General features: G+C 35.8%; 3 protein-coding genes across 8 annotated transcripts; all 3 read right to left on the reverse strand.

Annotated features, from left to right (window-relative positions):
• Positions 1 to 326: 326 nt before the first annotated feature.
• LOC120251696 (probable ubiquitin-conjugating enzyme E2 24) lies at positions 327 to 6,943 on the reverse strand. 5 transcript variants are annotated; one of them, XM_039260317.1, is made up of 13 exons: positions 6,733 to 6,943; positions 5,637 to 5,687; positions 5,365 to 5,541; positions 4,815 to 4,874; positions 4,627 to 4,688; positions 3,037 to 4,534; positions 2,638 to 2,802; positions 2,416 to 2,526; positions 2,100 to 2,318; positions 1,939 to 2,002; positions 1,460 to 1,599; positions 938 to 1,249; positions 327 to 857 (listed from the first exon to the last, which is right to left on the reverse strand). In XM_039260317.1, the coding sequence occupies exons 6-13, from the start codon at positions 4,522 to 4,524 to the stop codon at positions 576 to 578; spliced, it is 2,781 nt and encodes a 926-aa protein (XP_039116251.1). In that variant the 5' UTR covers positions 4,525 to 4,534; positions 4,627 to 4,688; positions 4,815 to 4,874; positions 5,365 to 5,541; positions 5,637 to 5,687; positions 6,733 to 6,943; the 3' UTR covers positions 327 to 575. The 5 variants fall into 5 exon arrangements, with proteins under 5 accessions (XP_039116251.1, XP_039116249.1, XP_039116250.1 ...); XM_039260315.1 differs by having other exon boundaries at positions 4,862 to 5,541; positions 5,641 to 5,687; XM_039260316.1 differs by having other exon boundaries at positions 4,627 to 4,682; positions 4,862 to 5,541.
• A 3,262-nt stretch (positions 6,944 to 10,205) lies between these two features.
• On the reverse strand, positions 10,206 to 13,954 carry LOC120251697 (50S ribosomal protein L21, mitochondrial-like). The gene is made up of 5 exons (XM_039260320.1): positions 13,430 to 13,954; positions 13,254 to 13,334; positions 11,277 to 11,378; positions 10,700 to 10,774; positions 10,206 to 10,610 (listed from the first exon to the last, which is right to left on the reverse strand). The coding sequence occupies exons 1-5, from the start codon at positions 13,910 to 13,912 to the stop codon at positions 10,536 to 10,538; spliced, it is 816 nt and encodes a 271-aa protein (XP_039116254.1). The 5' UTR covers positions 13,913 to 13,954; the 3' UTR covers positions 10,206 to 10,535.
• A 637-nt stretch (positions 13,955 to 14,591) lies between these two features.
• On the reverse strand, positions 14,592 to 19,386 carry LOC120251692. 2 transcript variants are annotated; one of them, XM_039260307.1, is made up of 10 exons: positions 19,257 to 19,386; positions 18,806 to 18,867; positions 18,552 to 18,672; positions 17,824 to 18,076; positions 16,839 to 16,943; positions 16,517 to 16,645; positions 15,928 to 15,977; positions 15,738 to 15,835; positions 15,339 to 15,623; positions 14,592 to 15,226 (listed from the first exon to the last, which is right to left on the reverse strand). In XM_039260307.1, exons 2-10 carry the CDS (start codon positions 18,851 to 18,853, stop codon positions 14,738 to 14,740), a joined length of 1,578 nt encoding a protein of 525 aa, XP_039116241.1. In that variant the 5' UTR covers positions 18,854 to 18,867; positions 19,257 to 19,386; the 3' UTR covers positions 14,592 to 14,737. The 2 variants fall into 2 exon arrangements, with proteins under 2 accessions (XP_039116241.1, XP_039116242.1); XM_039260308.1 differs by lacking the exon at positions 18,806 to 18,867 and having other exon boundaries at positions 19,257 to 19,368.

A 19,386-nucleotide genomic window follows, 5' to 3' on the forward strand; every position in this document is an offset into this window, starting at 1 on the left:
TAATTTTTGGAAATACAGCGCAAATCATGGAGTTCGTGTAACTTTTCCCTAACAAAAACACACCCAGGTTGAGACTCTTGAGAATTATTTTAAAAAGTTAAAAAAAAAAAGATAAATATTTTTATATTTATAAATATCACGAGCTTATCTTTTATTTCTTATGGCGTTCAAAAAAGAAACAATCATGATAAATAAATAAAATCATCTACTTAGATAAAAATCCATTTCAATTAAGTAACCAATTTTTTTTTAAAACCGTGTCAAGATAAAATTTAACCTAGCCTCCTCAACATGATATGAATACTCTGCACAGAAGACACAATATCAATAAAACAAGAAATTTTATTACAGCTTTATGTAACCACACAATTCATAACCACAACATAATTCCGATGGCACACAACCACAACCCAAAATATTTACAGAGGGAATAATACAGTAACAATTTTAATTTTACAAGCACAAACCAAGCAAGACTTTCATGCATATCAGTTTGAAGGTTTTACAACTGATAAAGAAAGCCATTATTCACGACAAGCAAGAACTAGAGTGTTTACGACCTTTTTTTCGGTCAATTACATCGAGCAAGAACTTTTGCTAGCATCAGAGACTCCCTTCACTTGGTTCAGGAAGTGTCCACAATCAATGCCTTTATCAGTGAAGCCTGACACGAGCTTCGGGAAAAGCTTTGCAAGCATGAGCTTAAAACCAGTAGAAGAGCCCTTGAGAATTTCACCTACAGGCTTCTCAGTGTTAAAATCAGAACCAATTTGCGCACCGTCCATGTAAGCTTTGCAGGCATGCAGGATAGAATGTGATCGACAGGCAAAATGCTCCGATACAAGTGACTCGAAATGCTGCAGAATTTAGAATAAACAGATTAGTGAGCTTCAACTGTGAGTGCTACTGATTTATATGTCTTCGAGTTGGCAACTACCTTAGGTGGGTTGTTTAAGACGTATAGCATTGATTTAAGCGAGAGAAGGAAGGCATTCTCGTTGTAGGTGATGGAGTTCTTCTCGCCCTCGATTTTCCCGACCTGTTTGTCGTAACCAGCCTCGTTAAAATATGGTTTGTCATTCAGAACAAGAGCCTGAAGTGACAAAAGCACTTGTAGAATGGTGGAGCTTTCTGGATTCCATGCTTCAGTCCCAGTGCCGGTCCATGTGTTGAGAAGGCTGAGGCAAACCTTGCCCGATTCATATAGGTTCGGATTCAGTCGGAGACCACCAGAGTTATAGTGAACCAGCTGCAAATAAATAATTTATCTCAGGTAGTTAAATTTTGATAGTGATAATGCAATTTCATTTCTAGGGAAACTACACTATTACATAAACTGAGGAATGCTTCAATTCAAATGTTTGTAGATGCATTGTCATTTATATAGAACACGAAATTGTCAATAATATAAGTTTTGATCATCCACGAAAGAACTGTGATTAAATACATAAGAACTCACAGGTGGTTCATGAGGATAATCAGAAGGAAGGCAAATATCAAAGAAGAAGAGGCCATCATGGTAAGGGGTTCCAGGTGCTCCAATGATGGCTGCTCTCAAGAGATCAACCCTGTCCTCATAAACTCGAACATATATACTATCTGTCAAATTCAAAGCATACACTTCATTATTCAATATAATAGCAAGTTATATAAATTTGGAGGCTGCAAAATGTCATGGAAAAAGAATATATGTGAGAAAATTAAGGAGATCAATGGCAATTAACCATCTAATTCAAGACAAAGAAATTTGGACAATTGATAGCCCTATTGAACATATATAAATGACGTAAAAACTTGTAGAAATACTATTCAATATTTTTACCACTGGTACTTTGTAAAGTGGAAGATGGTCACAGCACTAGTTGCACCACAAAAGAAAATGTTTTATTTGCAATAACACTGACAAAAGATAATTATTAGAGAGGAGAAAGAACAAACCAGGTAAATTGCTCTCCAAGATGCTCCACTCTTGATGTAGTTTCTTCAGCCAACCACTTTTTACCTGTGAAGATAATTAAAACTAGTGATTAATCTTCACAATTGGCAAGATGCTTGGAAAAATACAATAGCAAATATGAAGAATGTTAGTTTCTTTTTACCTGGGATATTGCTAATCTTTTATCATTGCTCATCACAAAATGATGATCAGAATAGTCATCAACAACAACGAATTTCTCAAAGCCTCCTGCTTTATCATTGCCTGGTAAAACGGGTGGGCATTCTTTCTGTTCAATTTTTGCTTGTATTGACGGGTTCAAATTTGCCATTGACAGGTCACCCACATCCGGTTGAGGTTCTTCAGTTGACAATTCATGCCACTGGAGAAAACACCCAAAATCAGTACCAACTTTTAAAGCAGTATTCATAAATTAAGAAGGGCAACTTATTGAGAAAATGTAATAAGCAAAAGATTACTGTGCCAGGAAGAGAAGTGGAGCCACGGGAACTAAACAGGCTTTTTGCAACATTTGTAAGGAAACAAATCGCTGCACGAGGAAACAAAAGAGCCCCAGAATCCCAAGCATCCTGCCAATCATAACTGGAATCATTTGCAACCTTAATAAACACCTCAAACACAATTTGTGCCCCTCATTCACAAAGAAGGCATGTGTGGATGAAATAGAACAAGTACATTACATCTTGTAGAGAGATTTCTTTGACCTTATCTTTCTTCCGCCAGGATAGTGTTTCCTGCTCCACCATTTGTTCACTGATATTTTCAGAAATCACTTCCACATTATCTGTTGGTGCTGTGGGTGGATCGTCAAGCCTATCTAAACCATAAATCTCTGAAGGATGGACCTAAGGCAAAAAGCAAAAAAGATCAATTAATTACATAAATAAAAATCCAAAGTTGATGAAATTTATATTGAATTTTTAGTTTAAAGCATGTAGAAAAATTAATTTTATATAGTTATATATCCAATGGAAAAAATTAAAAAATTGAAACAAAAAGGTACAGTGAAGTCAAGCATTTGATTCAATACTTTTTTAGAACAAGTAAAAAAAAATAATGAAAAGAAACCATATGCTTACCTTGGATGTGAGACCACTAGCCCATCTCACTTCTACACCTTCTGTCTTAAAACCAATAACATTCCCTATACATGACAGATAGGCTGTAGCATTCTCATCATAACAACCAACTGATGTATCATGAAGGTCCTTTCCTGAAAGAGGTGAACTACTGATTCTAGCTTTCCCATGCAAAGGATGCAGTTGCCTTGGCCCATCAGGTTGACTATCAGGAAAACTCTTTGCAGAACTCTCAAAATGGGGAGGCAACTTAAATATAACATCACCAATACAATAAGAGAAGTCTGGATGCTCAATCAATTCATAAACACTTACCGTTTCCTCATCTGGTTCTGCCATAATATTTTCATTTAGATTAAGGTCAGGAACCATCCATTTCACTTTCACAGTTCGCTCTTGTGCATCCACACTTTTCACAATCCCAACACGTTGGCTACCTGGAAGCACCACATCGTCTGATGTAACCTTCTCCAACACAAACTGTTCAGGCCAAAAGTCATGATCACCAACATTATTTACAGGATGAAGTGTCTGTGGATCTAAGCCAACTGACAGATCTCCACTTTGCCAGAGGACATCAACCTTGGTCCTTGTTCTTGCAATAACTAGCATCTGTCTTAAGTCTTGCCTATTCATTCCCAAATTACTCTGCATTTTAGAAACATATTGAGGGCCATCACAATAAGTCGATTCTTGAAGCACCCTTTTCTGATTATCAAAGTCATCATGTGGAAGCATACACCAATCTCCAATTTGCCAGTTAGCGTAAGGAAAACAGGATAATGATGTGAGAACTTGTGGATTTTGAAGATGATGAGGCATGGAAGGGAGGGAATCACTGCCTGTCATGACAGATGCAATCCAATTCACATGCACCAATCCTACTTCTACGTTGCAAATAATACCTTCATTTTGAGTCTCCTTCCATGGGCCACACAACCATCTCGAAGGTTTAGACATCACAGGAAGCTTAATACGAACATGCTGACCAGCATAGTATGGAAATGGTGCATCTTCATGTAAGCTAGGAGAAACAGGTGTTAGAACTTCTCTGCCTCCAGTCATTACTTCACACTTTGACCCATCACTATACAGAATTGTGACCCTATCAAATAATTTTGTAATCCTTCCGAGCCAAGGGCCGTGGACAACATAATCTCCAATTGCAAAGGTCTGAATCTTTAGCAGTTTCTTGCTGTTAATGCCTTTTATTAGCTCACCAGAACTTGTTTCCAAGTCTACAATCATATCAACATCCAAAATCCGGCCTAACAGCCCTGATGGATCTGAGATGGAGCATACAATATCACCATGTACAAATCCTCTTTCAAATGCAAGAAAATTGTCAATTTTTCCAATGCTATCATCCAGACTTGACAAGATGTTCTGTGCATGGCCAGAATATGAAGATTCACGGTCATCTTGATCCTCACTATCAGTGTCTTCACTGTAGCTCGCACTATCCAAGTCACTAACAAACACATCCATACTAAAATGTCTGCAATTAGTAATATGGAGCATTATGTTATCAATTTAAGTTGCAATTGCCAAACACTGCATCAAATAAGGCAGTCAAACTACTTTACTCACTCTGGTAGGAACCACAATGGACTGGGTGTGTACAGCTTAGAAATCAAGGTTGTTTTCTACTCCTACCACAAAGATGCAGATAAAATGAAAGAATGAGATACAAACTTAATTTAAGGGGAAAAAAGACAACAATTCAGGCTATATGTACTTTCAATACACACATTCATATAAAAATGAACAATAAGAACCTGGGGAGACTGAGAGATAGGTCATGCTTACTACCAAGTTGGATTACCTGATTATCCTTGCTGTAAAAGAAAGAAAGTATTATGGAATATACACCACCACGGTCAGGTTGTTTTCAAAATATATGAATCGATGGGATATAAGACCACCAATCTGATCACAATGTACAACCACTGGGTTGATACTTCCAATAAGATAACTTGCGCACAAAACCCTGAAACTTAATGCCAAAGGAGAATTGCCCAGATAACAGAACCAGAGTTAATCTGGAAAAGTCTCTGTAGCTGCCAAAGAAGATTTGCCCTAAACGCAAACTACAACCATTATTATAGATATGCCAAAGGAGATCTGCCCCGCAGAGGGATTATTATTAGAAATGCCAAAGGAGATATGCCCCAGAAGATGAAAAAAACCAAGTAGCCAAAGGAGGTTTCCCAGTAAGGAAATCGCTTTCACAAATTACTTCCTTGCCAAAGGAGATTTCCACAACAAAGCAGAATATACCACATCCAAAAGATGATCCTTGAATTGACAGTTTATTCAACAGGATACCTCTACTTTGAAGAAGAAAATTTTCTATTCTCAATGCCAAAGGAGATTCGCCCCAAGTTTCAATTGGAATGTTGAAAGCAACCCAAGGAATATCCTAAAAAGGTTGGAACAAAGTATATATGATTTCACAGGTCAACAGCAAAAACAGCAAGTTCCTCCCCACTCCAAATGGACATCCTGCATGGGTAGAAAGTTCATATTCACCTACCCTGTAATTTTAGCTATATCCACCAAAAAAAGTTCTTTATATATAACCACTGATAAGAAAATACCGACAAACAGCTCAAGTGCTTAGGCAGCCCACCATGTCCAATGACAGCGATCTGCAACAAGATTAAGAACATATAATTCTAAGAAACTTCAGTTTGATTGTCAAATATCCAATAATATAGTACATTTTTTTCGGAGCTAGCAGAAGTAAAATTAAAAAAAAAAAAAAGAAAACATAATTCAGTGAGATTTAGCCACAACACATGACCAGAATGCCTGATTACTCCATACTTAAGATACTTATTGCAAAACCTAATTAGAGAATTAATTAATTAAAAACACAGATTGATTGAATTTATCAGAAGAAGAAGGAATTCCTCAAAGCCCGTAAATAGACCGAATAAGCAGTCAGTGACCAGGAAACTAAAAAAAAGTGTTCTTTCTCTAACTATCATTGAATAAAGAACCACAAAACTTGTTTCCCCAGTAAACCCTCCAACACGGTTATTTTTAGTCCAAACTAAAATAGTCAAAAAAAGGTACAACATATCACACTTCAATCAAAGATAAAATATTACAATCGACCAATAGAGGCAAAACAAACGATCTCCTCAGTCCTCGGCCGAGAAAAATCACATCTCTAAGTGCTGAAAACCCAAACTAACATGGCAAACGAAAAGCAAGGTATATGACAAAGATCAGAAGTAGGCCACATCGCAGAGAAGCTATCCCAATGAGCAACCAATGCAAATTTAAGTAATGACTAAAAGCAGATACCCTCCTCAACACATGAAATGAAAAACAAAAATCTCATCTTGAATCCAAACAACTCCAAAGCAATTTCTCCAAGAACACTAAAGATAGAAATCGAAAAAGTAAGGCAAGACCAAATACACAATCCGAATCAATCAATGAATAAAAATCAAATCTTTACGTAAATAAAATACCGGAAATCACCTGAAACTAAAAATCCAAGAACCCATCTTCCCACAATCAATTAATAAGAAATCAAAAGTCATCTCCAAACTCCATTTCAATCCCCTACACTCCCGGAAATCAAAAAGTCATCCGCCCACATTCAAAAAATCCCAAGAACGCACAACCTGTCCGTCGACGAGAACCAAGTCAAATCAAAATAAACAAACCATATTCGCATACCTTAAACCAAATTTCCCCCCAATTGGCGCAGAAACTCCAAAGCCGAAAAGAGAGAATGGAGGGAGGGAGTTTAGGAGAAGACGCCCGAACCCTCCCCTAAACCCCACCCCTCATCCCATTTCCAACCTTCACCAACCATCTGAATAAACCCTGATCTCGTCCCTGTCCCTCTTCCTCCCCCTCTCGGCTCCTTCTCCACCACCACCACTCTCTCTCTCTCTCTCTCTCTCTCTCTTTTGTGGAAAACCACCACTTCGAAGTTCGAACTATTTGACTCGAAATCATGATCTCCAACGTTCAAAGTGCGGTTAAGGGCCTCTTTACTCTCAACCCCCTAAAAAAACTCAAATTTTTATCTTACCCCTTTACCGAACCAAAATTGCGGACGACCTCTTTTAATTATTCTATTTATATAAATATATCCTCTATTGGCTTCTTTTTCTTTATTCACTTTATTGAACTTTTTTACTACACCAAAATTTTATCTTAATCCTTTGCCATACTAGACCGGCTTAGCTACCGCCCACATTTTTTCAAAAATAAAATAAAATATAATAATAATAATTATAATAAATCATCTACGGACATTATTAAGCTTATACAGAGACAAACAGACAAAAAAAAAATGAATGAGCTTGAGTTTAGAGAAAGCAAGAATAACCCCTCAGTCTCATATGTTTATATATTACATAATCATTTTAATAAATTATTTTTTTAAATGTAAATATAAACAAACTGCATGTCAAGAGCAAGTACGAGTTTTTAAATTATATTATGTCTTCAGTTTACGATAATAGGAGTCGAACTCGTGACGTTATTTATACATAGAGGATGAAGACAAAGAGATCATTGGCTTAATAAGTTATGTTTATATAATCGAAGCTTATAACCGAGCTGAACGAAGTAGGCAAAGTTAAAGAGAATCTAGGATCAAGATAGAATATCCTGTTATGGATGGGAATGTAAGCTGCATCATCCATTTTAAAGTTCCAGATGTCCATAGATTGGCCTTCAATGTCACACACTCTTTATTTTGTCAATTTCTAGTAGTGTGATATGAGTTATTGTGTCTCTTTTCTGAACATAAATATAAAGAAAGCAAGATGTTTTTTTAATGTGCACTAAGAAAGCATGAATAAATAATATAAAATTGTTATCTTATGTTAAGAAAATGAAAACATCATATTAATATAATTATTGAAGGCAAGGAGTTAAAATACAAAAGCAAAATCAAATGAAGTATTAAAAAGCACCAATTAAGTACATAAAATATGCACGTATGGAACCACTAATTTGGAAGTTCCTATAAAGTTCTAGTGGAGTTGCTGACATATCTCCTTGTTGAAGAGCTAATTTTATTTGAATTAATTTACTGGTAATGGGTTCTCAAATAGTTAAAATCAATGGAGTTCTGAGTCATCTTCACAAAAAAGATGGATTTAAAATATGAGCAAATTGTTTGGTTTTCATGGAGGGAATTTGATTAGACATCTATCAAAGTCTACCCACAAACACTACCTCCAATAAATTTATTGAAATTAATCCTAACCACACTTAGGAAGATGGTGGTGGATTAAGATTAGAGAACAAGTTGACTTAACTTTATCTTCTTTAGATTTTTCTGATTTTATTCCATGTTTTTAATATTCCTAAATTAATTTAAAGTCATAGTTTTTGAACCGGTTGTTTAGAACATCGGAAAAAGAAAAAGCTTGATATTCTCTTTCATTGATACTCATTATCATCAAAATTTAATTAAAAAACAATTGCATAGAGAGCTCTTTATATAATATCAGTCCAAGTGTTTTTTTTTTTGAATAATAGACGACAAACGCTTTTTTTTATATAAATATAAACAGTACTAAACAGTACTGAAACCCGGATGTACAATATATGTACAGTATAAAAATAGTATAAAATCCCAGTTGAACAGTACTATCGAGGGAGAAATTTGAACCCATGACCTCCTTTTTATACTTTGGTATCATACCATTAGGTTATCCAATAGTTGACAAGTTTTTTAGGAATTCATTAGGCTATCCAATGGTGCCAACAAATAATGAATGGCCCAGTTCATTAGGAATTCATAGCATGGGCAAGGAGATTCATTTATCTTAGGTATTGTGATGAAAGAATTGATGTATTGACTGGATGGCTGACTACACTTCTCTACCAGTTGGATGTGGAAAAAAAAATTCTAATTTTTAATTATGGATGATAAATTAGTATCTGCCAACTTAGTTGATAATTAGTCTTTTTTGTAATTATGTTCTTTTTAACCTTTCTTTTGCCAATAATAATAATAATAATAATAACTTTTAATGAATAAGATATTTACATAAAATAAATTATTCTTTAAACCATGCAAATTGCAGAGGATTTAATTACCAAAATTAAAAGTGTAAAGCTCGAGATAAACAAAGGCCAAATTACAAAACATAATTTATACAAAAATTAACTCCAATATATACTTTCCTCATTCATAAGTTTACTATTGTTTCAACTAACACATGTAGTAAGCACGGCATACACCAGTATTATTGTTTCGACTCCATCCTAACTTGGGATTGAAATATAATAATAAAAAATAAAAATATATATTTAGAGTGATTTGCCCACATTATCATAAATAAATAAATAAATAAATACATATGTAGTATGTACATATCCAATTAGATTGTATTTTGCAAGGGAATATATCAAAAAAGATAAATGGGAGCATTACATCCAACAGCAAATCACCCACTAGATAAAATTTAATTAAATGAACACACAAAAGAAAGCAAAGAGTGTGAAACAGAGATGCAAAGTGGGTTGGAGCACTAAAGTCACCAAAAGTTCAAAGAATGTAAATTACCAAAACATATATTTTAAAAAAAAAAAAAGAATGGGTTGGGTGCCCTAAAAATTGACGAAGTAGGAAGCAAGGAACATGAGCGTCCACTTCCAATGGATAAGCTCCAATACAAATCCATTATCATTGTTGACATGTAATGGTTTTGCCACGTGCCAATTGTGTGCGTTTGACACGTAGACACTCACTTTTAAAACTTTTCAATGTGGAGCGCATTGTAGAGAATGGCCCTTTTTATCAACCAAAGTGAGGTTTGATTTGATTTTTTTCACAAGCATATCACATTCTTTGGAACATCATGAAAAAGAGAGAAAAAGAAAGGAAGAAATATGATAAATAATTCACCTTCAATCAATTCAGTAAGTGAAAGAATGATTCAGAGTTTGGTCATGTAGTTACCTGTCGATATTTCAGTTCACTTCCACACTTTTTCCTGACTTTTAATCTGGACAACAAATAATGTTTCAGAAAAATTAGAATTATGAAAAAAACAAAACATAAACATTAAATTAATGTCATGAAAAATTTTACCTGATAACTTTGACGGCTCAAGCTTCAGCCTTACTGTATTTCTAGATTTCCAAACAGAAGATAAAATTGAATTAGAAATGAATGGATGAAAAACTGATGGAAATGAACTGGAGAACATGAAATTCCCAGCAGTAATTAATACATGGGTTGCTAAGAAAATTCAGCCACACAAAATTCACTGGAGTACAAGCAACACTCAAGAACAATGAAATTTTTGTGTTTTTTTTTTTACTTGGGCACAAGTCCAATCTTTTTTTCCTTGTGGGACAACAGGTCTTCTGAAAGATATAGACTTGGAGATTTATCTCATGCTTCAATTCAAGTATTGTTGAGGTGTGGCATGAAAGAAGATATCAAATCCTAGTCAGACTGTGTGGGATAAGATAACTATTCAAGCCATTGCTTTGATGAATAAATACTAAGCAGCTGCAACAGCAGTATTTTCAGACTTGTCTATTCCTTGGATATCGGTGATTTGGAGCTTTGTCAGTTCCTGTAAAAAAGATGGAATATGATTGATACCAAAATAAAATGGTGTTTAGAAAAGTAATTGGTGCAACAGTTTACAGTATTCTAGACTACCTGACGATGACCTTTGGTTCGACGATAATTCTTTCTTCTCTTTTTCTTGAATATGATTACCTTTGCATCCAATGCCTGAGAAGGACACCATTTGATGTAAGGAAAGAAACATGAAGAACATAAACAATCCTCTTATGTTCATAAGGTGGAGTATGGAAGGAAATGGTCAGTGGGGTCGTCATTGAGATAATTCTTGCTCACTAATAATAACAACAACAACATCATCATCAGTAATAATGAAAAGTCAAGCCATTCCAAATTCACGTGTCAATATCTTTTGTAAGCAAAACTACTGCAACTCGATAGAAAAGTAGAGAGCTATCTGATGGGAAGAATTTGAAACGTAAAAATGTCTATGTTGCTTAAATAATTTGTCAAGCTTCCTTGCACGCTTCTTTCAACTATTCATTAATGAAAGAAAAGTCAAAATTAATTCAAATGTTATTTGTATTTATCCTGATAACTGACTCATGAATAAAATCTATATCCATTACATATTTCTAAATGAATCAACAAGTAGCAGAAAAAAAGAAAAGGACAAAAAAGCAGAATGGTTGGGAAAATTCTAGTAACTCACATGCTCTTCAACAACTGCATGCACAGCAGCATCAGGCAATATTGGCCTACCAACAATTGTCTGAGTTTTTGAACCAAGCAAAAGGACCCTGTTCAAGATTAGCTGCAGCAAAACAACCAGGTCTTAGGAAGCCTATAGAACTTTTAGAGCTATTATAATACATGAAATATGAAGATAGAAAGCTGGCTAAGCAGATATAGCCTGCTGACATATACTTATTAAGTTATTATGGCACGTTGTTCTATAAATGGAGAACCTTGGACATAGTGGTAAAAATAGCAGCAAATATATCAAAAGTAACAGTAAAATAAAAATGACCACTATGAACAGCCTAAAAATGCTTTACACAGGCAGAGCATGTTGAGAATCAATAGGATTGTCCTTCTTGTGTGCCTCAGATTGCACCATTACCATTAGTTTGTCATAAATTCATAGTGAGAGTTCAGCTCATTTTACCTTTGATGAAATTAACTTTTTCAAAGGAGTTTTTTTGACTTGGAATACATGCCAGGTTATGATTAACAGGAAGAGTCTCATTTAGGTCTTCATATGAGTTAACTGTTTCCCAAGGAATTCAGTAGAATAACTACAGATGTCTCTATTGAAGAGACTTGGAACAGATAGGCAAGGCATTGCATTCCAATACCATTATAAAATTTAATAGGCTACTCTGTTTAACAGCTTTTACATATAAAATTCAATCAAGAAAAGGGGTAAACGCTATTTAGCATGAAATATTACAGGCAACCAAACAATTTCTCTGGATGTAGGGCGAGTTGAATTATTTAGAAAGTAAACTAAATCCAAAAGTAAACATTACAGCCAATATGGGTAATCTCTCTCCAAGGGGACATGATTCTAACAAACCAAGTTTAATTAGTTTCACAACCTTGAAAAAAGCACATAAATCCTTGATTTTTAAGTAAACTACAACATAATAATCATTCCAAAAACTTTGGATATGAGGTTTAATGTAACTCCAACAGTAGAAACTGCTTTTTTGCCTCAGACGTAAATCGAAAGGGTAAGGAAATTGTTAACTCACATCAATGTGAAACCTGAATAAAATGGAAAGGAAGTAACTCTATCTAGATTTGGTTGACGAATGTTTCATATAGGAGGAAAAGGTAAAACTCAACCATGTCAAACTAAGATATTCAGCCTACAGCTGGACTCTATAAATACCTCAAGGCTACAGGCAGTCTCAATTTTGAGATTTTGGTGGTTTTCCTGTCTTGATTGCTTATTACAAACAAAGCTCTCAACATAGAGCTTTCACAGAGAAACTTACACAAATATATGCACGGTACTTCCAGCGAAGAACATAGAGTTAAGACCATAACTAACAGTCTGTCACATAAAACTGATTCCAAAATTCTCAAGTACAGTTTTAAGCTTTCAGTGGAAATATAAGTTGCAAGCACATGTGCATGAAAAGGATTAGTAAATAGCTTGTATAAGATAAGAGGATAAGGCAAAAGCAACAACACTGTAAACACTCGGAGAAGCAAAGGGAAGAATTGATATTAATAGCAACAGCAAAAATGGAAAAGAACAGTTGAAATACTGATTAAAATTGTATCTTGAGAAACAGGAAAACAAGCTAACTCATTCTTCAGCATAAGAAGGGAATAAAGCATGGTAGGAGGCGGTTCAATTAGGTAGTGCAATGATACTCTGAAAACAAAAAATGATAGAAAAACCAGCTTTAAAAAGACATGTACTGAGGTAGCTTGGAAGTGAAAACTGAAAGTACATACAATTTGATTTTTATTCACTAAAACATTATTGCTTAAGACTCATGACACAAATTAAATAGGTATCAGTAAAACTAAGCGGATAAACCAACAGATGAGAATACTGGCAGAATGGCCTTGTCTCACAATGTAAATATTAGAACCAGTAAGAATCAACATTCACCTCAAAATACGAAAATGCAGCTTCAAATAGTTTAAAGGATCATTAGAAACACCATACCTTGTCATTAACATCGCAAAACTTCAACCTTTCAGTGAAAATGGAATCCCCATTGCTGACTTTGAACTGATGCGAACCAATCTAAACAAAGGGGACCATCAAAACAACTATAAATCGAGAAAAAAAAAAAGGGAAAAACATCAAGCCATCCACAAAAATCTCACAAGCTTACTGACCTGAACCACAGCGAACACCGGCTCATATGGTTTGAACGGATTCTCGGAAGGGTCGAGAGGCCCTATTACCTTGTACCCAATCTCAGCCGCCTCCTTCACCTTCTCAGCTTCCGTTTTACCGCTTTGACCGCCAACCTTCGCGGCGGGTAGATCATCGTCCTCGTCTTCCCATTCTCCTTCATCCTCCTCCTCCTCCTCCTCCTCCTCATCATCATCATCATCATCATCAACTTCATCTTCCTCCTCCTCACTATCTTCATCTCCGGAGGATTTTCTCGGAGGGGAAGAGAAGCAACGGTGCGAGCCGGACCGAAATGGTTGGAATCCTTGCGCAGCGACGAAGGAGATAGATGCACAGTTGGAGGCGGGGAGATCGAGGGAATGAGGGACTAGAGTTTGCGGAGAATCGAACAAGGGGGTCGATGAGAGAAGAGATCGTAGGTGGCGGCGGCTCAGGGCGGCCAAGCATCGTCGCGTCGCCATGGCTCCGAGGAGGTGGGTGGTTGAGCTCTGGGGTTTAGCGAGCACGTTAACGGGTCGGGTTCAATACTTTCATAATCCGAATCCGATATATCTGAACCCTCTTCGTCTTTCATGTGCCTCGAGATCAGATCATCTTTAACCGGATGATTGCTGGGTTTCACCCGTTATTAACCATCAACCCGGGTAGTTTTAGATTCAATCGAAAAACAATAAACCAAACTTTCGGAGTTTTTCAATTTTATTTTTAAATTTTTATTCAATTATTTATGTGGCAAAGAATTTTTTTTTCTTTCGGTAATAATATTAAACTAATCCATTAACTGATTTCTTATTTTTAAGGTTTAGTTAGCTAGATAAAAAAACAAAAATTACCAAAATTTAAGGTATAAGTAAACAAATTATATGTATGTGCATAGTTTGACAAAACCTTTTTTTATAATTTTATTTGGTAAATTTGTTTTGCACAAACAGTATAATCAGCTAATAACCCATTAATCTATTGTCATCAAATCTCGTACATCAAATAATTATATCCTGCTGAGAAAATAAGCTCGAACCTCTGCTTGCACAAAATAAAAAACAGAGAAATGTTGATATACCACATCTTTAACAAATGACTTATCCATAATTTAAAAAAAATAAAAAAAATTCATAACCACACAAAATAGAATACCAAAAATATTGAAAATCTGAGCTGTGAGAAAATGGTTTAAATCACTTAAACAACAACAACAATAACAACAACTGTCACATTCAAAGCTGATCATCAACCCATAATCTCTAGCAGGAATGTATGAAATATTTCAAACAATTAACCAGATATATTCAAGCTTGTTTCATCTTCCATCTCTCCACAAGCATGGTCAACAGGGCCTCACACATTTCACTAGCATCAGCTTCAGACTGGTCCTTTCTCAGTGAGGAGCAAACCATCCATGCATGATCCAGCTTCCGGTCAGGTTTCACAACAACTGATCCCGGGACCTCAGCATCACAACGTGTAACAAGCCCATCACTAGCTTCACCGTACCGCAGCCATAGGTGCAATGCGCTGACTGCCATTGCGGCAGCTATAGGGATGACGACAGGCACCCTGCGGCCGGACTCAATCTCATCTTCAGAACAGAATTGTGGGAGTGGAAGCCATGGGAGCTCGGCATGTGCTATGTGAGACATTGTGGCTAGAACACTGGGGGCCGTGCTTGCTTCAGTGTGGAAGGAAATTAGAGGGAGCTGATCCGCGGGAAGACTGTGTTTCTCAATGAAGTCCTTTCGCTTTTCGTATGTGAGATCTTCAAGTGCCCGCATGTCACCCTGCAGAATTCTCAAGATTATCGATGATGTTCTAACTTCAACATAAGATTCATCATCATGCTGTGATCAACAAACTCTTCTATTGGACTGATTCTAAATTTTAAGAGAAAACCTTTATCAGTTTGCATATAATGAGCTCCATAATTCGCCGGGCTTCCTTGTCGGCAACCTGGCCTTCGCGAAGAATATCTGAAGCAATGGGACTGCCGCCATACGGGCTCTGAACTAATGCTAGACCAGCAACCTTGTCTTTCAGGTCAGCCCAGTAAAGAGACAGTGCCGCAGCTGCATCAACTCCACCTTTGCTATGGCCAAGAAGCAATACTCGCTTTCCGGATCCCCAGTATAGCTCCTCAATGTATTGCTTTAGTTCCCAAGCATTTTTCTCCACTGATGACTGAAGGGATTGAACATAAATATTCAGAAGTTTAGTGTGTAATGCCGTCAACCAATGTGGAATTATGAACGGTAATTTACATCAACATTTTAAGCAGATCATATCGAAACTTACCTCGCTATGAATCTTGGCAATATGGCAAGCAAGGCCCATCTTTGAAAAGAACTTCTTGGTATTAACGAAATATAGAGGACTATGGTTGCTAAATAGGCCTGTCAATCACCATTTGCAACAGGAAATCAGTGTCCAAAACCAACCAAATGTTTGATATAAGGGAAAATGTTAACAAAGAAAAGAATCTCACCAGGAATCAATAAATAAATCAAAGTGTTAGGCAGACAATGTTCACCATTTCTGAAATTCAGAGACAACACAACAACAAGAATCAATCTGGATGCCTATGAACCACCTCAACCATGACTTCTCTAGGGATGCCATTAATTTTTTTTGTTTTTACTGTTATACCAACAATAATAAAATCTACACCATTTATGCAAATATGAAAAATACCAATAAATAACCGAATAGAAGTGTCTAGTGTCAACTTTCTCCAAAATAAATAACCTTTATGTCAGTGCAATGAATATAGATGAAGTTTGGAATAACAATGGTAAGATAATTCAGTAAAGGGAGATAAAAAGATCACTCAGTTTTAGCTTTGTAAAGAGAGACTTTAAATTTTATCAGACTATCCATTTTCTGATCTAAGATATACCAGAATCAATAATAGAGTATGCATTGAGGTCTTTAAATGGGTTAGTGTAATTCCACTTCACTTGCAAACAGAAAAGGGGCAGAAAGATCAATCTTGATGGGGTTCCTCTTCTGGGAAAAAAAATATAGATAAATCAACTTGACGAACAATAAAGGTATTATTTGCAATAAAGACCGACCTGATATCATGAAGAAGCTCCATGAATCTGATAGTACCATCCTCTGTTGGAGGCAATCCTTCAGTTCTCTGCAGCCACCCAATATCATGAGAAGACCCTTGTAGAGTTCGTCTCACACGACTTAGGAACCTAAGAATTAAGGAAATGAAAGCAGATCATCAGGCTAGGCATTAATGAGAATAAGAAAACCATATTACATGGTCTCCATGTCCTAAGGGTTAAAAAATGGAAATGAATGAATGATGAAAATGCTGCTAAGAAATCATTTGTTTCAGGTTCACTGAAAGTTAAAACCTACTAAAAACAAAAATTACTCTGTTACCCTTGCACTTGTGTACAAATACATTTGAAATAAGCACATGAAGTTCTCCAACAAGCTGACGTTAATCTCCTCCCCAGGTTTAGGAAATGACATGAGAGAGCAACCCTGCAGCAAGATTCATTTGTAAGAGCAACAGACAACATTTGAGTTGACTAAAAAAAGGTCAGGAAAGCAACAAGAAGGGCAATTGTTTTTGAAAGTGTTTAAGTCCACAACCTTCCATTATCCCTCAGAACAAGTGCAACAGATTTAGTAATTCAATGCAAGAATGACCTAAGCTAGCTTGCAAGACTCAATGATTGGGTTAACATATGTAATGGATACCCTAGATGCCAAATGTAGTATCTCAAACAAGATCACGATAGATGCTCACTAAAGAGTTAAAACAAATATATGAAAGTTTAGGAAAAACAGCTCAAGTCGATAACAAGGGTGAGTTATGAGATGCCAAATGTAGTATCTCAAACAAGATCAAGATAGATGCTCACTAAAGAGTTAAAACAAATATATGAAAGTTTAGGAAAAACTGCTCAAGTCGATAACAAGGGTGAGTTATGAGATGCATAACAAAAAAAAAGGGTACTTTATTAGCGGTCAAATAATCAAGACAACTGACATTTTAGGCAAACAAGAATTTCTTCGATTGATTCTTTTCATTAGACTTATCTGATTCAAAATTTTAAAGAAGGACAAAAATGGTTGGTAGCTTGCTGCCTCGCTGCAAATATGCAAGACTGACATAATGACCTGTTAATAATCTCTTGTTATAAAGTGTTTCAGTTTTCATTTTTGCGTTAATGAAGAGGAATTCAAACAAGAGGCACTATGTTAAGGAGATTGCTCATTATCACACAAAAATAAATCACATACAAACTCCTAAATATCTTACAACAGAGTATGACAACCATACTTACTAAAAGATTAAAATTTTAGAACCAAGCAGCAGTATGCAAGGGAGGATTCCCATATTTGAGAAGAATTATACCCTTGTCTAATGAAGAAGCAAGTTGTCTCTATTGGTAATATATGAGAAATTTTGTTTACAAAAATGTTCTCCTTTTGGCTCTGCAACTCCCTCTCATGTTCAAGAAGCTTGGCTCTAGTATATGAGGACTTTGAAAGCATTGGGCAATCAACAGCAGCCTGATAGATTGTCTGAAAATGCCTTCCATAGCATTGGGATGAAGAAACATTTGAATATTGTGAGTGCTTTTCAGCATCCCTGAACATAAGATTCTCTGCAATAAAAATAATGAACAAATATGATCAATTTAACATGTCGTGATAATGTACAGTAACAAAAAGAAACTCGATACAGGTTACAAGAAAGACACAATGGACTAGTAAAGAAAAGAAAAAAAGAACAAAAAAAGGAGAGAAAAATAAACTTTTTCTATTCTGAGATTGGCATGAACTGTTAACCACCTTTCAGGTGGAAATAATAAGTTTCAGAATTATCTCTTCCGTAGCAAACATATATCTTTATAACTCTCCTAGGAATGAAAATCTGTCATTCTCATGCAATGAAAATTAATAAATAGAGCCATAAATCCATGGAACTAAAAGAACTTGGAAAGCAGCGTAAACTAAACAATGCACAAAATTCCAAACCTCTCATTGCAGGATGAAGGGAGGAGCTCAATCACAAACTGAATTATACACCAGTCCTCCAGATAAAATCAAGCACTAACTTAAATTACGAGAGATACTCACCAATAAAACGAATGAAACTGCGACTAACATATGACGTCAAAGTAAGTATCTGAACCAATGAAAAATCCATAACTTCAACAAATACACTGCCACAGGCTTCACTTAAGAATTCACTTTGTACCTAGCAACATCCCACATTGTAAGATATTAATATTCCAGAGAAGAATACATAAATAGCATCAAACATTCACAAAATCATGCTTCAATAAAGCAGAAACAAATAAGTTAATTTTTTCATGATAAAATTCACTCACATCATAAGCGGCAGATGACAATTTCTCGTCTGAGCAAATCTTTTCCATTTATATAATCGACCCTGAAAACGAAATCAGAAATGATCAAAAACACTTCCTTTCAACCACAAGCCCACCAATCCCCAACCAAAAATCCAATCTTTCAATAGCAAAAGAACATCAAAATCAAACTCCAACTCGAATCTACAAATCCCATCAACTCAATCAAACAGAAAACAAAGTAGCCACACAAACAATAACCACAAACCCGCAACTCTAGCATGCACATAACCTAGACAAACATCAAAAACCAATCAAATCCAAACAAAACAAACAAAACCAAGCATACAACCAGCTAGATGAGAAAAAAAAATTCAGTAAAGAGATTCTTGTAAGAAAATCCCAGAAATCAACAAGGATCAACACATATGTAGAGCAAGAAAGAATGAAAACCAAGGAGGTGATGACGAACCATGGAGACATGGAGACAAGGGTTGCTTCGGGACCGGAACCTGGGGATGGGCGAGAGGAGGAGAACATTGAAGAAAGAGAGAGAGAGAGAGAGGAGTTATCCAGTTCGGTCCACGGTCACACGTGAGATA

This window comes from Dioscorea cayenensis, chromosome 20 (assembly GCF_009730915.1).
Source record: "Dioscorea cayenensis subsp. rotundata cultivar TDr96_F1 chromosome 20, TDr96_F1_v2_PseudoChromosome.rev07_lg8_w22 25.fasta, whole genome shotgun sequence".
Taxonomy (NCBI): Eukaryota; Viridiplantae; Streptophyta; class Magnoliopsida; order Dioscoreales; family Dioscoreaceae; genus Dioscorea; species Dioscorea cayenensis.

Coding starts and splice junctions, on each gene's coding strand:
- LOC120251697 (XM_039260320.1), bottom strand. CDS start 13,912: ATGGCGACGCGACGATGCTTGGCCGCCCTGAGCCGCCGCCACCTACGA. Junction 13,335..13,429: donor CGGTGTTCGCTGTGGTTCAG/GTCAGTAAGCTT, acceptor CCCTTTGTTTAG/ATTGGTTCGCATCAGTTCAA. Junction 10,611..10,699: donor GAACCAAAGGTCATCGTCAG/GTAGTCTAGAAT, acceptor TCTTTTTTACAG/GAACTGACAAAGCTCCAAAT.
- LOC120251692 (XM_039260307.1), bottom strand. CDS start 18,853: ATGGAAAAGATTTGCTCAGACGAGAAATTGTCATCTGCCGCTTATGAT. Junction 16,646..16,838: donor ATTTGTACACAAGTGCAAGG/GTAACAGAGTAA, acceptor CTTAATTCTTAG/GTTCCTAAGTCGTGTGAGAC. Junction 15,227..15,338: donor TTATATGCAAACTGATAAAG/GTTTTCTCTTAA, acceptor AGAATTCTGCAG/GGTGACATGCGGGCACTTGA.
- LOC120251696 (XM_039260315.1), bottom strand. CDS start 4,524: ATGGATGTGTTTGTTAGTGACTTGGATAGTGCGAGCTACAGTGAAGAC. Junction 2,803..3,036: donor CTAGTGGTCTCACATCCAAG/GTAAGCATATGG, acceptor TTTTTGCCTTAG/GTCCATCCTTCAGAGATTTA. Junction 2,527..2,637: donor AAGAAATCTCTCTACAAGAT/GTAATGTACTTG, acceptor TATGATTGGCAG/GATGCTTGGGATTCTGGGGC.